General features: G+C 62.3%; 1 protein-coding gene across 6 annotated transcripts; it reads left to right on the plus strand.

Moving 5' to 3' along the window:
- Nucleotides 1-341: 341 nt before the first annotated feature.
- TRAF7 (TNF receptor associated factor 7) lies at nt 342-17,976 on the plus strand. Of its 6 annotated transcripts, XM_068524294.1 has the most exons (22): nt 344-445; nt 2,301-2,555; nt 7,798-7,916; nt 8,171-8,228; nt 9,765-9,856; nt 11,748-11,864; nt 12,357-12,449; nt 12,616-12,649; nt 13,314-13,497; nt 13,600-13,734; nt 14,396-14,613; nt 14,696-14,769; nt 14,996-15,044; nt 15,131-15,258; nt 15,455-15,537; nt 16,272-16,311; nt 16,413-16,529; nt 16,615-16,737; nt 16,891-17,010; nt 17,097-17,228; nt 17,309-17,428; nt 17,601-17,976. In XM_068524294.1, exons 3-22 carry the CDS (start codon nt 7,836-7,838, stop codon nt 17,613-17,615), a joined length of 2,013 nt encoding a protein of 670 aa, XP_068380395.1. In that variant the 5' UTR covers nt 344-445; nt 2,301-2,555; nt 7,798-7,835; the 3' UTR covers nt 17,616-17,976. The 6 variants fall into 6 exon arrangements, with proteins under 6 accessions (XP_068380397.1, XP_068380396.1, XP_068380394.1 ...); XM_068524296.1 differs by lacking the exon at nt 2,301-2,555 and having other exon boundaries at nt 342-445; nt 13,600-13,728; XM_068524295.1 differs by lacking the exon at nt 7,798-7,916 and having other exon boundaries at nt 343-445.
- The last annotated feature ends 1,175 nt before the right edge of the window (nt 17,977-19,151 follow it).

Raw genomic sequence — 19,151 nt, forward strand, 5'->3', positions numbered from 1 at the left:
AATCTCAGCGGAAGTATCTCCCCTCTTCACCAATGATACGCTCCTTTCTCTACTCTCCATGTCTCCACCAATCGAGCCTTGACATTTCTTTTGGGGGCGGTCTCCCGGACCCGACACCCGAAGCTCCACCCTTTTGCAGAGGCCATTGAACTTAACTGTGAGCGACGGATATACATAGCCAATCAGAGTCCGATCTGCAACATAGAGTGATTCTGAAGCCACCAATCCCGCCCCGCAACATCTGAGCCGCCGGAAGTCGTAGTTTCTGAAGAGCCTCAAGTAAGGCGGCCGCCTGGGGCCCCGAGAGGCAGGGAACTGCAAATCCCGGCGGGCACAGCGCCTGAGCGCTTCCGGCTCGAATGTCCTGTCCCTTTCCCGGCCAGCGGTAGAGGGGGCACGATGAAGCGGGAGGGTGGCGCTGCGGTTCCCGAGCGGCCAAGGGCGGGTGAGTGTCCTAGCGAGGTGCCGGGCCTGGGGCTCGCGCCTTGGGCCCGCGCGGTGGGGCGAAGGGCCGGCGTCTTGGTGTCTGGGGAATGGGTCGGGCCTGGGGGGCGGGGCTGAGACGCGCCGGGGTCTTCCCCGTCAGTCCGTCTGTCTGTCAGCTGGTCCGTCACTCACTCCCTTTCTCCATTCTCTCCTTTATTCATTCCTTCTTCCTGCGTTTACTGATCGCCGCCGGGTGCCCAGCACTGTCGTAGGCGCGGGGAGACTGCGGAGAGCATGATCCCAGTTCTCCTAGGCTCTTCTCGTGCAGGGTTTGTCACCCTCGCCACTCTTGATACTTCGTGCCCATCATTCCCTGCTGTGCCTTGTAGGGTGTTGAGCAGTATCCCTGGTGTCCACCCACTAGATACCAGTAACCTCCCCCACCCCCGAGGTGACAACCAAAAATGTCTCCAGACATTTCCAAGAGCACCCCCTTTGAGAGCGGGTGATCTAGAGAGGGGCGCGGGATTGACAATACGCAGACACAGTCATGAGGATTTGTGATAGGTGCTATGAAAAAAAGAAGCAAGGTGTTGAGAAAGAGAGTACCGGAGGCTCCTGAATGGCTTGGGGAGGGGGCACCTACAGTGAGCATCCCATCCTGGAAAGTTGCTGGAAGAGCTTTTTGGGCAGAGGTAGCAAGATGTGCAAAGGCCCAGGGTGAGGAAGCTCAGCGGACACCAGCGGGTACTGGCAACGTCGTGAGAGGTGAATTGGTGAAAACACACCAGAGTGCAGGATGGGGATTATATTGTGCTTACAAGGGAGGCTGTTGGAGGACTCAGGCACAGGAGAGAGGGCATCAGATCTAAGTCTAGTAAAGAGCCTCTGGTTGTGAGTGGAGAATGGACTGCTGGATTCAGTGGGGAAGTAGGAGAGAGCGAGGAGGCTGACTTGTGTGCAGAGGAGAGTGGGTTGGAGCCCTCCTTTCCTAGTTCTCACTGGGTCTGGCTGCCCAGGCCTGGTTGTCTTGAGCCAGGTCAGGGTGGTCAGCTGCGGATGAGTCTGGGGTCCTGCTGGATCGCACCCTGCTCTAGTGGGGAGGGATTCCACCCTACTTTGCTGTGTCCCTTGCTTAGAGCTCTGTGCTGCCCAGCCTGTCAGCACACCCTTCTCCCATCCCTCAGACCCCTCCCCCCCCCACACACACACAGGCCCCCTCTCCTGGGGCCTGCCCACCCCCTGGCCTTTGCCAACTATGTGGACTCTCTCTTCCTCGTTCCTTTTCTTGGGCCTCTCCCTTCCCACACCCCTTCCCCTCTCCGTCATAAATTCCCACTTTCACTGCTCTGTGCATTCAAGTTTCTCCATGGAAACCCCAGGCCCTGTGTCTCAAGATGCCTGCATCCTATAGCAGTACTGTCTCCAGGAAGCCAGAACCTCCCTCGGGGGGAGAGCAGGGAAAAGGGCAGTCTGGCTGAAAGAGACAGGCTGGGAAGGAGCATAGGGCCTGGCCTGCAGTGGATGTGAACCTTAGCCAGTTGGCTGGACAAAGGAATGGACAGTTTGGGAAATGGAAGAAGATGCAGTTGAAGGGCCTGAGCCGCTTGGGAGGCTTCAGCAGCCCAGACACGGTGATTTGGCCGCTAGCTGGCATGGCTTGGGGAGGGGCTGGCTTACATGCAAGGTGGAGCTCCTCAGTTTGCCCGCGGCAACAGAGGAAGCAGAAGGAACAGGGCTTTGGTCAGCCTTGGCCGTGACCCCTCGCTGACTGTCTGTGCCTGGGGTGGCCTCTCGGCTTCCATTTTCAGTTTTCAGGGAGGAGCTGATGTCAGTGGAGCCTTCACTGTTAACTCACATGGCATCTCTCACAGTTCTTTCCAGACTAGGGTACATCCACTCCATTTAGTAGGTGAGAAATCCGAGGACCTGGCAGACAAGTAACTTGCCCAGAGTCGCACACCTGTTAAGTGGCAGAAGCAGAATTTGAACTCAGGTCTGAGTCTGGCACTTGTGGGTGGGCACCTAGGACTTCAGACCTCTGGCTCAGACCTATGAAGATGGACCCACCAACCCCTCTCAGCAGATGCCTTCAGTGTCCGCTGTGCACTGGCCGTGGGGCAGAAGAGGTATGGTTGCTCCCCGGAGGAGCATGGAGTCAGGTGGGGCAGGCGAAGCAGGAGGTGGGCATTGGGGGGTTGCTGACGTCACTGTGCACACCTGGCCCTTGGCCACCCTAGGCAGGAGGAGGCGGGCTGTCTGGAAGCCTTTTGGAGGGGTGAACAATCCCAGGAGCACCTAGGGAGGGCACCCAGCGGGGAAGGAGCAGCCCAGCAGACACCAGGACTGGAGGAATGTGCCAGAGGGCTGGATGGCGAGGGCTAGACGGAGGAGTGGGCTGGGCTAGACCTCTGCCCTCCACGCTCCCGGTCACCTCCAGACCCAGATCTGGTCCAGAGACTGCGTGCCCTTCTTGACTTCTACAGGGGAGCAAGAAGGAGGAAGCCCAGGAGACAGAAGCCACACAGGGAGCAATGAGAAAACGGCCAAGGGAGCCTGGAGGTGCAGACTGGGCCCAGGCACTGCTGGCCACTTGGCTCTTGGGCGAAGGCCCAGGGCCTGTTTCCATGAGTTTAGACCCACTAATTTAGGAACATGCTTCCCAGTTTCGTGCCTGCAGTTGAGGCTAGTCTGGGCACTGAAGTGGAGGGAAGGTGTGGACAGGAAAAAGTGGCCCTGCAGCCGGACACTGAGATAAGGGGATGAATGCCACCTCTTCCCAGAACATTCTCTCCCTGCTCTGGATCTGGCCAACCCCTTCCTCCAGAAAGCTCTCTGGATGTCCCCCAGGCTGGGCCAGGTTCCCACCTCATACATGGCCGTCAGATGTGGGAAAAAAAGGATGGGGAGATGAGGCTGGCCCCAAGGGCACTGGGGAAGGGAAGGCATTCCCATTGCCAAGTGGGGGTTAAGGCCAGGCCGCAGAGCAGGAGAGACTCCCTCCCTCTAGCACAGGGGGCCGGGGAGGCTGGGGAGGCTGGACCTGGACAGGAAAGGCCAGGAGGCTGGGTGGAGGGTGCAAGGGGGCAGAGCCCTTGGGAGGGGAGGTCACAGCAGGTGTCTAGGCAGGCAGGTTTGAAACTTCTGGGGAGTCCGGGCTGTGGATACTGAGGGAAGGATGGCAAGGTGAGGGCAAAGGTCTGGGCTGAGTGCTGGGAGGGAAGGGAGGCTGGGCAGACCTCAGATCAGGGCCTGCTGAGGGGGTTCCCAACATCACACCCTGCCTACTTGGGATGGAAAAGGCATATGAAGGGGACTCCAGGAAACAGCCAGGGGAAGTGTGTGTGGCTTTGCTATGGCAACCGGGCCTGTGTCTATAGGATTTGGCAGCCTGGCCTGGGCTTGGGCCTGGGGGACTGGAGGCCCAGGGAAGGGCTTACTGGGGGGCTGTGCAGTCTGCAGGTGATGCCAGGGGCTGCATCTGGAGCTCCGGCCACAGTCCAGCCAGCTGGCCACCCACGGCTCCGTGGCAGGAAGGGCCGAGGATTCCCGAGCCACCCACGCTCCTCCCTGGGGCAGTCGGTGCCAAACGTATGGCCTGACGGCATTTGTAGGGCAGTCCACCCCCTCGCTGGCTCAGCATGTGCTGTTCAGGGAACCCCACCACATCTGCTGCCTGGGGCTATCAGAGGAGCTGCCTTGAGGTGGGGCTCGGCCTCGTCTGGCCACCCCACTGCCCCTGCCCCCAGCTCTGGCATGGCCAGCCTAGGCTGCCGCTCCACTGGCTGCCAGCCACGGGACCATGCCTAACCCACACCCCCTCTGGGTACTTCCTAAGGGAAAGGGGGGTCATGTCCCACAGTCCTGAGGGTGAGGCCCCAGAAGATCCCTTTGGGCTCCCTCCAGGGGACAGGCTGAGGAGGGGCCCCGATGGAGCTGGCCTGCCCTCCTGCGCAGGCTGCTCAGAGAAGGGGGCTGGTGAGGGGCTTTCCTGAAGAGGGGCTGTAGTGGAGAAGTGCAGGGGCTGGGGCGTTCTGAGCAGATCTCTGGTTCCTCATTGGGTGGTGGGTGCACTGCAGGCCCCAGGAACCCCTTAGACATGGATGTGGGTGGACAAAGACCCCTGGGTCTTGACCCCTGGCTCAGGCGAGGCAGGGGACGGACTGCTCCTGCACGGACCCTAAGCATCCGTAGGTCCCACTCTCCCATCAGCCTTATCCAAGGTAGACAGCCCCATTTCCATCAGGACCTGGGGACTTTTCTCTTTCTGGGATAGAATCCCTGAGTCCCTCCCCTGGGCTCTGCTGAGGCACCTGGGAACAGGAGGTGTGGGGACTTGGCAGGGAGTGGGGAAGGACTGAGGGGAAGCCCTTTCTCGCCCTCCCCAACCCCAGGTCTCCCTAGTCGGCCCATCCCACGGCTTTTCCCAGTTTGAGAGAGGCCAGGCTCTGGGTTGGGTGAGGATTCTTGCTCTAGTTGACAACTTCCTGCCTGCCTAAGAGCCTCGGGCTGACTGTGGGGTGGGGAAGAGGCCTCCTCCCCTGGGGGGCCAGGGCACACCCCCAGGACAGCTGGGCCCAGCCTCCCTGTAGCCCCAGCCAGGGGAGTGCTGCGTGTGCTGTTGCGTTTCTGGGGTTTTAGCCTCCAGAGCCAGAGAATACTGGGGAAGACTATTATTGCGAAATGCAGCCCCCAGGGACCGGCCTGAGGGCAGGCCGAGGGCATCTTGCTCAATTCCGAGATGCTCTGGATGCAGTCTCCGGTTCTGGTTCCGGGTGGGCGGGGCGAGCAGGGTCTTCCCCCCACCCCCCTGTCCAGGGCTGGGGCTGCACACTGAACCCTGTGAACCGGGAAATGGTTCCCTCCCTCCTTCCCTCACTCAGCTTGGTTCACGGGCCAGTCTTGTACGTCCCCTACCGGGTCCTGTGTCATCGCTGCGAGCCTGATCGCTATTGGCTGTCTGCGGACTTTCCGGCCCGATTTGCATGTTGCCCTGCGGGCCCTGTGTGCCTTTCTGTTTACTTCACTTCAGAGTGCAGGACAGCCAGACGCCAGCTCTGCCAGGCTGCAGCAACAGGCACTTGGGCACCCGACACCGAAGGGGGGCGGGCAGCGGGCTGGCTGAGGTCCTGGGGGAGCGCCTGCTGTGGTCCTGGCCACCCGGACCGTGGGTGCCGCTTGCTGGAGCCAGCAGATGGCTTCTTGGCCCTGGGAGCTTGCACTGGAAGGAGCAGATGGATTGTAAAATCCAGGTCAGTGTCAGCCAGTGGCCTCCCTGTGACACCCCCCACTTCCGCCCCCGTGGTGCTAAGGCTGGAGCCAACCCTGGGTTTCCCCAAAGGGCGGAGCTTTTCATGCTGATGCGACGAGTCTTGGAGCTCCCACGCTCCACTGTCTGGGCCTCACCGCAGCCAGAGTGTCCTTACCCCAAGCGGGCGGCCCCCAAGACTTCCTGCTTAGCGTGCAGACTCGCAACGGGGCTGGAGGTGGGCTTCTGGACAAGCCCCTTTCACCCCTCTGCCTGAGGGCCTGGCGCTGCCCACTCTCAGGAGCCCCCATCTCTCCCCTGAGAGGACAAGCCACCAGACAGCCTGGGCTGGGGCAGGCAGCCAAGCCCCTCGAGTCACAGCAGGGAGAGTGGTGGGCAGGACGGGGGGGCTTTGGCCAAGCTCTCAGGACCCCCTATCTAGCCAGACCCACAGGGGCTCAGAGCCCTGCGGGGGAGGTGCCTCATGGCAATGCCAACTGCAGGGGCCAAGAGCCGCCCTGTCAATGCCTGAGTCTCAGAGTTTGGGAGGGTGGCGTGCAGGTGGCATTTGAAGGGGTGGGCAGCTTGGGAGCACGGTGCAGTGGGCGGTATATGCTTGAGAGCCCACCCCCTCCCTGCAGACCTGCAGGCCGGGTTGGGGGACCATTGGGTGGGCCCCAGGTCACACTGCTTGGCCATGGGGGGGTGGGGCGTGGACGTCGCTAGATGGTCCAGGTCAGGAGGACCTGGTGTAGAAGGTGCCAGAACCAGCTGGACTGTACAGTGGCTCTCTGCTGGACTCACAGTAGGGGGCAGAGAGCATCTCCTGCCTTCTCCCACAGTGCGGGGGCTTAGCAGCCCTTCCCCCCTGGAGCCTCACAGTCCTGCAGGACTCCAGACCACAGGGTGGGCCCCTGCCTGCCACGTGGCCCCAGGAGCAAGATGAGCCTGACCTCCTAGAGCAGTTCCTGATGCTGGTCTGATGGCTGGGCCAGGCACCAGGCAATGAGCCCACAGTCCAGGGGATGCTGCTGGGGGTCTCCTGAGGTGGAGAGCTCAAGTGGGCCTGTTGACAGCAGTCCTGAGCGTGTGACCTTCCTCCCCGTGGCGAGCTTGGCTTCAAGCCGGCGGTCTCGTGGCTCTCAACACAGCCGACCGCTGCAGGGGGAGACTGTGCTCCTGGCTACAGACTGTTGAGGGTCCTGACATGGGGAAGACCGCTCCCAGGGGGTGCCTGCTGATAGGGCCACCACAGGGTGGGCGCTGTCTCGGGAATGGAGCAGCTCTCCCTGGGGTCCCGTCCTAGTGTGAGCTGCTGACTGGGCCTTCTTTTCTTTCTAATCTCTTCCTACTCTGTGGATACATCTGGGCCTGGCCAGCTCTCTCAGGGCCCATCTAGCCCCTCTCTTCTTGGGTGGGAGTCACCAGAGACCTGGGATGATTCCCACCGTGCCTTCTCCCTGTCACCCCAGCCCTTGAGACTGGGTCACACTGGGGCACCCTTTGTTCCTGGAGTGGGTGACCTGCACAAGGTCAAGAGTCAGAGCTCTTTGCTCCTCCCCTGCCTGAAGGGGCTTTCTGCATGTGATGAGGCTGGTGAGGGGCTGGGCTCCAGGTACGTCACCCACAGGTTTTCTGTGGGCATGGCCAGCATCCCCGACATCCTGCAGACCAGGCAGCTTCGGCCTGACCACACCTGCCCTGGCAGGAAACAGGCCTGTGGCTTTGTCCTGCTGTGTATACCCAGCCTTGGCCCCAGGGACATTCAGACCTCGGACCCAGAGGAGCAGACAGACCAGGGGTGAGGGGCTCTCCAGCTCGGGTGGAGCTGGTGGGCTTTTCCAAAGGGCTAAGCCTTAAAGCAAGGTAGAACTGAGTGTCAGCTGCCTGCTTGCACCCAGGGTCTCCTCCTTTCCTCTGGCCTGTGCACACCTGGGACGGGAGGGAGGGGAAGGGACTTTGCCCGCATGGACCTGCCCTTGTTGGGATTGGTGGTGGAGAGAGACTGAAGCGTGCCCTGTGGTGGACTGGCCAGAGGGGGCCTGCCTGTGTGGAGCGGCCCCACCAACTGACAGGGGCTTGGCCAACACCTCCAAAGCCCTTCATTTGTGCTCCACCCATAGGGGATGCTGCCCGAGGACCTTAGATGCCTCTCTAGAGCATGAGCTCGGGCAAGAGCGCCCGCTACAACCGCTTCTCCGGGGGGCCTAGCAACCTTCCTACCCCAGACGCCGCCACCGGGGTAAGGGGGACACCCTCGGGGAAGGGTCTGCCTCTGTGCACACCCCACATACCCAGGGCCCCAGAAGAGCTTCCAGAGCAGTCCTCTCCCTACCTGGAGGTCCCTCGGGTGGGCCATGCCATGTGTGTGGTTGGCATGTCCGAGTATATGCACGCATGTGGACTCGTTAGTGGGAAAGCATGTCAGCTCATGTCCACGTGTGTGTCCACATCCTCGCTGGGGTCAAGGCCAAGTCTCATCTGTTCTCTCTCCAGACCAGAATGGAAACGACCTTCGGGCCCGCCTTTTCGGCTGTCACCACCATCACAAAAGGTGAGCCTGTGAGCCCAGGCCAACCTGGGCTGGGCAGGAGTCCCCCATCCCGCTCCCTCCTGTTCCACTGCCCATCTTCCTCCCACACCCCCACATCCTCCTGCACCTGCCTCCCGGGGCCTCGCCTGCCGCCTCTCTGGGGTGGGCTGCCCGACTTCCCCGGCACCACTTTGCACACCTGTCCTTTATCAAGTGACCCCTGACCCGTCCCACCCAGGCTTCTAGCAGCCTCTGAAAGGTCAGGACTGGGGACCAGGCTGGGCATGGGGAGGTGATAAGAAGTACTCACGGGGTCCTTTCCTGAGTCTGGTCCCATGGTTGAGCCCTCAGCACTGTGTGTTCTGGGAGGTGGTGAGGAACTAGACCACGAGGACACAGCCTCATTCCCGAAGACAGGAGGGCATGGGGCCCCTCCTGTCAGGACCGGTGCTTCTGGGGAGCAGTGTGTGTTCTTTTGCCTTTTCAGGACTCTGCCCCTCGTAGGAGGGCACCAGCTGCTAATTAGTTTTTTAATTGCTTTTCCATGGTATCTTCTGGGTACACTTTTCGGCGGGGTCACCAGGCTGCCGTGGACATCTGCTCACACAGGCTCCTTTTTACCGCTGGGTGACCCCCTCGGGGGCTGTGAAAGAGCTCTCTTTTTTTCTTAGATGTTCTTTTCTGAGGAAAAAGCAAATAAACATACCCCTTAATTGCATCACCCGAGTAATTGTTCTTTAATTTCTTATCTACTTTTGGAAACCATGTAGCACCCTGTCATGGCAGTCAAAAGCTCCCGGGCAGAGAGTAACGGGGGCCTGTCTCGCCCGTGGCCAACCCAGCGACCCCCTCAGTGTCAGGGATGGTCAGAGCCAGTGACCAGGCACGAACAGTTGCCTCGCCCAGCCCCTCTCATTACAGACAGAGAAACTGAGGCCCAGTCACAGGGCAGCCAGTTGAAGCCTGGATCATGAACCAGGCCTTTGGGGCTGCTTGTTGACATCTGGCCCTGGCTGGGGCCTGAGACCAGTGTTGGCCACTGTAGGCCTCTGGCTGCTGCCTTCAGGGCCTGTGAGGCTGGCTCCTGTTCCCACGTGGACCCCTGACCAGTGCCTTCTCTGGGCAGCCGGGGTGACGTGCAGGAGGAGGAGGGACATGCCTTCAGCAGCCTTCCCTGTAGGAGGCCAAGAGGGCCTGTGGCCGGTTCCTGATTCTGGCCGCACCAGGGGAGGAGGTGGGCGGAGAGGGGACCTAGACCACCAGGCTGCCATCCTGGCCCCACCACGTACCAGCTGAGGGGGGGGCCTCGGACCTCTCTGCCCGTGGGTGGCAGGGCTGGGGCTGGGAGCTTCTGGGCACAGCACTGAGACCGTCCAGGGCAGGCTGAGCCTTGCAGGTGAGCTGCAGGCACTGGTTAGACCTGGGGAGGCAACCACAACCCCCAGCCCAGCCTCCGCCCCTGCCTGGCCCATCTGCGAAGGAGCCCACTGCCTGCCACGGTGGTCAGGCCTCCCCGCACGGCCCCACTCGCAGCATCTCAGCCCTCTTTTCTTGCAGCCGATGGGACGAGCACATACAAACAGCACCGCAGGACGCCCTCTTCCTCCAGCTCCCTCGCCTACTCCCCGCGGGACGAGGAGGACAGCATGGTAGGTCTGCGCCTTGCTCCCCCGTCCCCACCCCTCCAGAGCCCGCCTCCCACCATGCCCTCCCTCCAGGCGCCCAGGGCCCAGGAGGAGCTGAAGGTGGGGGCTCAGCCACGAGCTCAGGTCAGAGGGTGAAGCAAGCTGGTGTCAGGGGCCCAGCATGTGCGACACCCTGAGGCCTGAGCACCCATGTCTGGGTTTCCAGAGAGAGGCTCTGGTGAGGGTGGCTGAGCCAGAGGGTGTGGCGCCTGCAGGCTGAGAGGAGGCAAGTTTGGCTCCATCTTGTGGGGGTGGGAGCCACAGAAGGTTCATTCGGGAGGGTAACAAGATCAGATCCCCAATTTTTTTTTTTTTTTTGGGCTGCGTTGGGTCTTTGTTGCTGCACGTGGGCTTTAGTTGCGGTGAGTGGGGGCTAATCTTCTTTGCAGTGTGCAGGCTTCTCATTGCGGTGGCTTCTCTTGTTGCGGAGCACGGGCTCGAGGGCGCACAGGCTTCAGAAGTTGTGGCTCACGGGCTCTAGAGTGCAGGCTCAGTAGTTGTGGCGCACAGGCTTAGTTGCTCCACGGCATGTGGGATCTTCCCGGACCAGGGCTTGAACCTGTGTCCTCTGCATTGGCAGGTAGATTCTTAACCACTGCACCACCAGGGAAGTTCCCAGATCCCCATTTTTAAAGCTTCCTCTGTTACTGAGCAGAGGATGAATGGGTGGGTTGCCGGGTAGAGGCAGAGGCCCCGAGTCTGGGGTTCCTGACGAGGGAGACGGGGTTCAGCAGGTGGGGAGAGATGGACAGGCCCAGGCTGGGGTCAGTGAGGAAGGGCTTTGGGTCAGAGTTGGAGCTGGCTGTCGGTGCCCAGGCCATGTGGCCAGGGTCACAGTGGCCATTCCCTGTTTGTCCTCGCCCGGCTCTGGGACTGCTGCGGGAAGCGAAGGCTGGCCCGGCTGGTGGGCGCTGCCCGGGTGAGGGAGGTCCCTGTCTGCGGGCATGCTGGGGACACTGATCTCTGCTGCACCTGCTCGGGGAAGCCGGGCCCTGGAACTGCCCGGCCAGCCTCCCTCTGCCCGCGGTGGGTCCCACACCCCAGGCTGGCGGGGAGGGGATCATTCCAACAGTCCCCACACCCACAGAGGCTCAGACAGAGGCAGCCAGGCCCCAGAGTGGCTGGGACCTAGAGGGGGCAGGTGGGCTGGGCGTGGAGGCAGGAGGTTTATGGCTCATGAATGAAGCTTCGGGCCAGGAGGGGAGGAGCGTGGAGAGCGATTGCTCTTGGAGTATCTCTTCTGGAGGGTTCCAGGCCCAGAGGGGAGGAAGGGACAGTACCCCTTGCCCTGGCACTCCCCCAGATCCGTGTTTCTGGTGGCTCAGGCAGAGACGAGCACCCGTGGCCCCCCCTCCTGCTCTCAGAAGCTTGGCTGGGGTTTGGTGGGGGTGTCCCCGCCTCTCCCCAGGGAGCCTCACTGGCCTGGGCTAGTGTCCCCGGCCAGGACGGCCAGGCGGGTGGCTGAGCCCAGCAGGCACCTGGAGCCCTGCAGCTTCCCGTGGCCAGCCTTCCACCCCCTTCCCTCCAGCAGTCTGGGGGCCGTGGCCACCCCCGCCCCAGGATTGGCTGGTGGAGGTGTCCCCTCTGCGGCCTACATTCCCTCACAGGAAGCAGGAAGCAGGCCGAGCGTGTCCTCGTAGAATTGAATAGCAGGAAGTCTCTCCATTTACACAAAGAAAGTTGGCAGATGTGAGCAGGCGTCCCAACCACAGGGCCGGGACTGCCAGGCAGGCGGGGCCTGGGCGTCACACCGGCTCCCCGCGCACAGCCGGGCCGTGGGCTAAGTGGGCGCCCACTGGGACGGGGGTCCGAGCCCGGCCCTCCTGCCAGCTGACGGCCGCCTGTCTGCCCGCAGCCCCCCATCAGCACCCCGCGCCGCTCTGACTCGGCCATCTCTGTCCGCTCCCTGCACTCGGAGTCCAGCATGTCCCTGCGCTCCACGTTCTCTCTGCCCGAGGAGGAGGAGGAGCCGGTAGGTGTGGCCGGGCAGGCTCGGTGCAGACTCCAAGGGACCCTCCCCGTCCTGGGGCGGTGGGGGCACCTTCCCCGCAGGCCCTGATCGGGGCCCCTGATCCGCACGGGTCCACGTCAGGGACTCGGGGGGCTGGGCTGGGTCCCCCAGGCACGTTCTTCTCACTCCCCACCCCAGGGGCTGCCCAGGCATCAGCTTTGGGAATGAAAGGCGGGTCCCACATGGGGCCCTTTCTAGTCTCTGTCCCAGGGAGAGGGTAGGTGTCATGGGGTGAGGGCATGGCTGGAGGGCTCCTTCCTGCTCAGGTCTGCTGGAGCTCAGGCCCAGCCCTAGCCTTCAGCGGACTCCTCCTCTCAGGACACACCCCGGCCGAGGTGCTTCCACCCCAAGAGGGCAGCCCAGGCCCGCAGGGGAAGGGGCTGGGTGCCCTGGGTGCCCGCACCCATGTCAGCAGTCGCAGGCCCCACCCTCACCCAGCCCTGCCTGTTCTAGGAGCCGCTGGTGTTTGCCGAGCAGCCCTCGGTGAAGCTCTGCTGCCAGCTCTGCTGCAGTGTGTTCAAGGACCCTGTGATCACCACGTGTGGGGTGAGGCTGCCCCTCCCTGACCTGTGCAGCACCGTGAGGCCCCTTTCACGGGGAGCCTTGGCCTCGCTCACAGGCCTGGTCTGGCCCCCAGCAGGTGCCCTTTGCAGTGGGCACGGGGTGGGGGCAGCTCTGCGGCCACACCCCAATCCGCCCGTTGTCTCCACAGCACACCTTCTGTCGAAGATGCGCCTTGAAGTCAGGTAGGGCCCTCTCAGCCTAGGCTCGGCCACCTTTATTCCCCAGCGGCGGGGAGGTCCCTCCGGGGAGGTCCGGCCTGGGCCCAGCACTGATGGAGACCCTGGCTGCACAGCTGCTTCTCCCTAGTCCTCCTGCAGCAGTGGTTCCTGGGTGACTGCTCGGGCCAGACTCAGGCCAGGCTCAAGACCTTGACGAGCATGGCAGCTCAGAGCCTGCCCCACGGGGGGTGTGGGTGGGCCTTCTGGGCACAGCGCCCACTCTCTCGGACGCTGCCCCTGCTGTCAAGGCTGCTGGCCTTACCGTCTCAGGCCTTAGCGGCTGGCCCAGGGCTGGCCCTCTCCATGCTCTGTCCCCAGCTCTCTTGGCCCTGCCCCAGACTCTCAGGTCAACTGAGAGGCCTCTGCCACCACCTGCTCACACAGTGGTCATTCTCGGTGGCCCAGCCGTGTACCCTTTCCTGTTCCGGGCGCCCCAGAGGGAAGGTAGACGGGTGGATTAGGCCCCTGACAGAGGCTCAGCCCACCCAGCTGAGAGAGCGTGTTCCAGGCCTGCCGCCCACCAGGGAATGGTCTCCCCCAGAGCAGCCTGGCCACAGTGCCCAGGGCAGGGCTGCCAGGGGAGATGGTGGCCAGGTGGGCTGTGGGGTCAGCATGCCCTCCCCCCCAGAGAAGTGTCCCGTGGACAATGCCAAGCTGACGGTGGTGGTGAACAACATCGCGGTGGCTGAGCAGATTGGCGAGCTCTTCATCCACTGCAGGCACGGTTGTCGGGCAGTGGGGGGCGGGAAGCCCACTGTCTTTGAGGTGGACCCCCGAGGGTGTCCCTTCACCATCAAGCTCAGCGCCCGGAAGTAAGTGCCCCCCTCCATCCCCAGTCCCCACCCCCCAGGGGTACTGAGAACTGGTGCCCCTGGGGACTCAGCCTCCCCCCACCCACGTCCCACCTCCCCCAGGGACCACGAGGGCAGCTGTGACTACAGGCCTGTGCGGTGCCCCAACAACCCCAGCTGCCCGCCCCTTCTCAAGATGAACTTGGAGGCACACCTCAAGGAGTGCGAGCACATCAAGTGTCCCCACTCCAAGTACGGGTGAGTGGGCGGGGGTGGGCACACGGGGCTGCCCCGGGGTGGGGGTGGGCGGGCCTGAGGGGGCGAGTGGGCCTGGGCTGGCATTCACGGTCCCTCCTTCAGCAAACCTTGGTTGAGATCCGCCTGTCTGCCGGGCTCTGGGGAGACGACCTTAGCGGGAACCACACCATCGTCTATGTAATTACAAACCGAGGTACAGGTGCTGAGGAGACCTACGCACCATGGGAACACGGGGGACAGAGCGGTCAGGGAGCTGCGGGTGGTTGGGGAAGGCACGAGCTGAGAACGAATGCATGCGTGGGCACGAGCCAGGCAAAGACCTGGGTGAGGGCTTCCGGCAGCTGGCGGAATTGAGAGCAGAGGGGAGGTGGGGTGGGAGAAGAGGCAGCAGCTGGCTCTTTAGGGCGGAAGCTGGTGAGGTGGTGGAGGAGCCCTTGAAGAGCTCTGAGCAGGAGTGAAGTGACTGGATTGCTGGGTAGAAGCAGGATGGGTAGGTGGGTTGGTGGGCATGCAGGTATGCAGAGGATGGTGGCCCATCGGGGCTGCAGTGGGCACAGAAGTGGGATTTGAGAGAGATTCTTGGGGTTGGGGAGGCAAAGGGAAGGGCCCAACTGGGCGGGCAGTTGAGCAGGTGGGCAGGGCAGCTGTCCTGTCCCTCCAGGTGCACGTTCATCGGAAACCAGGACACATATGAGACGCACTTGGAGACCTGCCGCTTCGAGGGCCTGAAGGAGTTCCTGCAGCAGACGGATGACCGCTTCCACGAGATGCACGTGGCGCTGGCCCAGAAGGACCAGGAGATCGCCTTCCTGCGCTCCATGCTGGGCAAGCTCTCAGAGAAGATTGACCAGCTGGAGAAGAGCCTGGAGCTCAAGTTCGGTGAGAGCCTGGGCCAGAGGTGGCAGGGGTGCAGCCCCTCCTCCTGGTCCCTGACACCCTTCTCCTGGTCCCTGCTACACAGATGTCCTGGATGAAAACCAGAGCAAGCTCAGCGAGGACCTCATGGAGTTCCGGAGGGACGCATCCATGTTGAATGTGAGCGGGCAGGGGCCAGATGCAGGGAGGTGGGGTGGGGTGGGGGACACAGGACCATCTCTCAGCTTGGGTCCCAGCAGGAGGCTTGTTCCCACTTATGATTAGGTGTCTGTGCTGGGAGGGCTGTTGCTGCATCTGCCCTGCCCCCGCAGAGCTCAGGCCTGGGGCCATGGAGGGCTGTGGAGCCCCACCCACCCCACCCTCTGCTCTACTCTTGGCCTCGCAGGACGAACTGTCCCACATCAATGCACGGCTGAATATGGGCATCCTAGGATGTGAGTATGGGCCCACTGCCGCTCCCGCCACCATCCCCGAAGCCCCCTCCAGTTCCCCCATCACCAGTTCCCCCATCTCTCTGTAGCCTACGACCCGCAGCAGATCTTCAAGTGCAAAGGAACTTTTGTGGGTCACCAGGGCCCCGTCTGGTGTCTCTGCGTCTACTCAATGGGGGACCTGCTCTTCAGCGGCTCCTCTGACAAGACCATCAAGGTGGGTAGGGTCCTGCCTAGGGGCTTGGCAGCCTGGCAGGGCAGGGGTGGGCATTGTACACCAGCCTCTGCCGGCTCCAGGCCTGCCCATGGATGGGGCTTTCTCCCCTCCCCCCATGCTCACGTCATTCCTGCCATGGTGCCCCCTGCCACTGGGGTGACCCTGCTGGGACCTGCCCTGATCCTGGTCTCTGCAGGTGTGGGACACGTGTACCACCTACAAGTGTCAGAAGACGCTGGAGGGCCATGATGGCATTGTGCTGGCACTCTGCATCCAGGGGTGAGTACAGGCACACGTGTGTCCACAGACCACAGGGCCCATGTGGAGCTGGGGATGGGAGGTCCTGTGGACCGTGAGCTTGAGTCCGTGGCTGCGCATGTCCTAGAGTGGCTCTGTCTGCTCCTCCTGGGAGACGCCCTCGACCCTGAGCAGGGCTGAATCATGGGTGGCAGCATGTGGGCCTTCCACCTCTGAAGCTGTACATTCACAGAGCAGAGCCTTGGCCCTGGAGAGCCTCAGGCAGCCAGAGGACAGAGGTGGGACCAGAGAGTGGAGGCAGGGGCTCAGCTACTGCTGGCCGACAGCCAGAGCCCGGGGCGCAGCACCACAGAGAAGCCTGCCTGGCCACCCCGTCACTCCCAGGGTGCCCCTTCTAGACCTTCCCTCCTGTCTTGTGTCATGAGGCTTCATGTTGTGGGCATGAGTGTGAGTGTGTGTGTATGAGAGAGAGATGCTGGCTCACAGGAAGCAACAGCTTGACTGCCAGCAACACTAACAGGGGTAATTACCTCCCAGCTCAGCTGTCAGATGCTTGCCAGGCAGGCATGGGGCTGGGCCTCCACTTCCAAGGTCCCCTCGCTGAGACAGGAAAACCGAGGCTGGGCTGAGCAGTGATCCTGGCAATGGCCCAGGCTGCTGGTTCCCAGTGGCCAGTGCTCCCCCAGCCTGGCTAGGGCATTGTCAGCGAGGGTACTGGCTTCTCGCACCCTGACACCTTGGCTTTGCTTCCCCAGGTGCAAGCTTTACAGCGGCTCAGCCGACTGCACCATCATCGTGAGTGGGGCCGGCGGGCGGGCCGGGACCCCCAGGCTCGCTGTGCCACTGGGACCTGGGCTCGGCCGGGGCCTAAGGCTTCCCGTCCTCCCTCCCGCCAGGTTTGGGACATCCAGAACCTGCAGAAGGTGAACACGATCCGGGCCCACGACAACCCGGTGTGCACGCTGGTCTCCTCACACAACATGCTCTTCAGCGGCTCCCTGAAGGCCATCAAGGTCAGGCAAGGTGGTGTACGTGTGTGCGGGGCGGCAGGGTGCCGGTGCCTGCCCCCCAGGCCTGCGCTCACGGCTGCTCCCACAGGTGTGGGACATTGTGGGCACCGAGCTGAAGCTGAAGAAGGAGCTCACCGGCCTCAACCACTGGGTGCGGGCCCTGGTGGCCGCCCAGAGCTACCTGTACAGCGGCTCCTACCAGACAATCAAGGTGCACCCTCCCTGTGCCAGCTCCATCTGCCCTGCCCCCACACTGCCAGCGTGGGGAGACCCTCACATGCACCCTGGGTGGTGGGTGGGCTGCTGAGAGGCCCAGGGGATGAGGCATCTGGCCTGGGACTAAGTGGCCCGCACTTGCCCATAGATCTGGGACATCCGGACCCTCGACTGCATCCACGTCCTGCAGACATCTGGCGGCAGCGTCTACTCTATTGCCGTGACGAATCACCACATTGTCTGTGGCACCTACGAGAACCTCATCCACGTAAGAGTGGATGCCAAGGGGCAGGGTCTGACTCTGGGCCCCCGTCTTCCTCGTCTGTCTCTGACCTGCCTGTGCCACCCCCTCAGGTGTGGGACATTGAGTCTAAGGAGCAGGTGCGGACCCTGACAGGACACGTTGGCACTGTGTACGCCCTGGCGGTCATCTCAACGCCAGACCAGACCAAAGTCTTCAGCGCATCCTACGACCGGTCTCTCAGGGTGCGAGCTGGCCTACCAATGGTGGGAGGCTCAGGGCGGGTGCCAGGCCTGGGCGGTCCTCATGTCCCATGTGCCCCCAGGTCTGGAGTATGGACAACATGATCTGCACGCAGACTCTGCTGCGTCACCAGGGCAGTGTGACTGCGCTGGCTGTGTCCCGGGGCCGGCTCTTCTCAGGAGCCGTGGACAGCACCGTGAAGGTCAGTGCCTTGGCTCAGGCCATCCAAAGGGGCTGCATGGAGGGAAGTGGGGGTGGGGGAGTTGGGATCTAGCGGCCCTGGGCAGGGGGCAGTGAAGGGCAGGTATGGACAGCAGCTGGCTCTGGGGCTGGATGGCCAAAGGGGCACCTGAAACAGAGCCTTTCCCCTGCAGGTGTGGACTTGCTAACAGAATCCAGGCCAGGTCTTGGCTTCCTCTGGGCCTGACCTAGGCCTGTCCGAGTCCGGCGAGCCACATGGCTGGTCTTGGGGTCTCTGCCTGCCCCATGGGAACAGGCAGGCAGACTCAGCCAGGCAGACAGTGCCCTCCCTGCCCTGCGCCCAGTGAGCCTCCCTCTGCTTGGCCTTGTCATCGTCACTGCCAGGACAGTGCCCAGCCCGTCTGGGTGCCAGGTACGACGCTCACCAGGCCCACCCTCCATCCCCACTCCAGATGGACTGTGGGCCTTTTTACTCACCTTTTCTACTGTTTTTAGACTGTATATAAATTTGATTACTTCCTGATTGAAATAAAAGCTGCACAGACTGTGGCTTTGGGTGGGGATGGTCCTCAGGGGGAGGAAGAGGCCACCTGAGGACGTTGGGGAGCACAGGCACCAGCAGCCAGTGGGAGGGAAGCTGGGCAGGGACCACAGGAGGCTCCTGTTGACATCCCCAGGATGTACACTCTTGGTGACTTCTCCTCCCTGTCAGGAACAGGCTAGCCCCCCACTTGCCCCAATGTACATACCCCAAAAAAGTGAGCCAGGCAGCTCCATTTTCTGCTGTTTATTGACAGCTGACAGTAGCTCCCTGCCCGGACCCCCCCTCCCCACCTGCTGGCCCTGGCCTGGGCCACCCACTGTGGAGAGGCCAGGTAGCTGGCCAGGCCCACCCACCTGGGGACATGCCAGCACATGACCACTGGAAGGGGCCCCACACACCCAGGCACCACCTTGGCAGACCCCCTTAGCCCACCCGAATCACAATCGCTGGTTTTCGGCGCTTTTTAATTCTCTTTTTTGTTAAGAAATGTCAAAGTTGTGCCCAACACATGTGGATCAGCAAACACGATAGAGGAGGCCAATCAGTACTTTTTGGAGGGGGGAGAGGGAGGGAGAGAAGGCGAGAACGACCACACGATACGGCCTCAGACCATGAGCAGAGCGTCTGTGGGAACTGGAGCAGGGGTGGGCTGGCTGCGCGGCGCCAGCTCAGGGCCCCAAGGAGGGAGGGTTGGGCACACCCTCACACGCAGCCTGGCATGCATGCCCTGCACCCACTGCTGTCACCCAACTGACGCGCCCACGTTCACCACGCCGTGCACACAGCTCCCCTGAAGCCCAGGTGCACACTCACACCAGCACCCATGGGAGAGGCAGAGCCCTCCCCACTGTCTCCACGGCGTGGATGACACAGCCCAGCGGCGAGCAAGGCACATCCTTCAAGTTCTTCAGACGCAGAGAAGTTAGGAGAGAGAGCAGAGGGGAGGCCCTGGCGGAGCACAGACCCCTCCCCCAGACCCCAGCCTCCTGTTTGTGCTACTGGGCCCAGAGGTCTGGCCACTCCTGGACAGAGGGAGGGAAGGATAGACAGATGGCCGGGGCCTCTAACAGCTTTTGTCTTGAGCTAGACTCCAGCGTCCTTGCAGTTGGTAAATGGTTTTCTATAGAATCAATAATATTTCTTCTTTCTTTAAATATATATTTGTTAAAGTTATACCTTT

The sequence above is a fragment of the Eschrichtius robustus genome, chromosome 16 (genome assembly GCF_028021215.1).
Source record: "Eschrichtius robustus isolate mEscRob2 chromosome 16, mEscRob2.pri, whole genome shotgun sequence".
Taxonomy (NCBI): Eukaryota; Metazoa; Chordata; class Mammalia; order Artiodactyla; family Eschrichtiidae; genus Eschrichtius; species Eschrichtius robustus.

Bases quoted from the DNA above. Each gene is read 5' to 3' on its own strand.
- TRAF7 (XM_068524293.1), top strand. From the start codon at position 7,836: ATGAGCTCGGGCAAGAGCGCCCGCTACAACCGCTTCTCCGGGGGGCCT. The intron at 15,045-15,130 runs GTGAGTATGGGC...ATCTCTCTGTAG, and splicing joins GAATATGGGCATCCTAGGAT to CCTACGACCCGCAGCAGATC. The intron at 17,229-17,308 runs GTGCGAGCTGGC...ATGTGCCCCCAG, and splicing joins CCTACGACCGGTCTCTCAGG to GTCTGGAGTATGGACAACAT.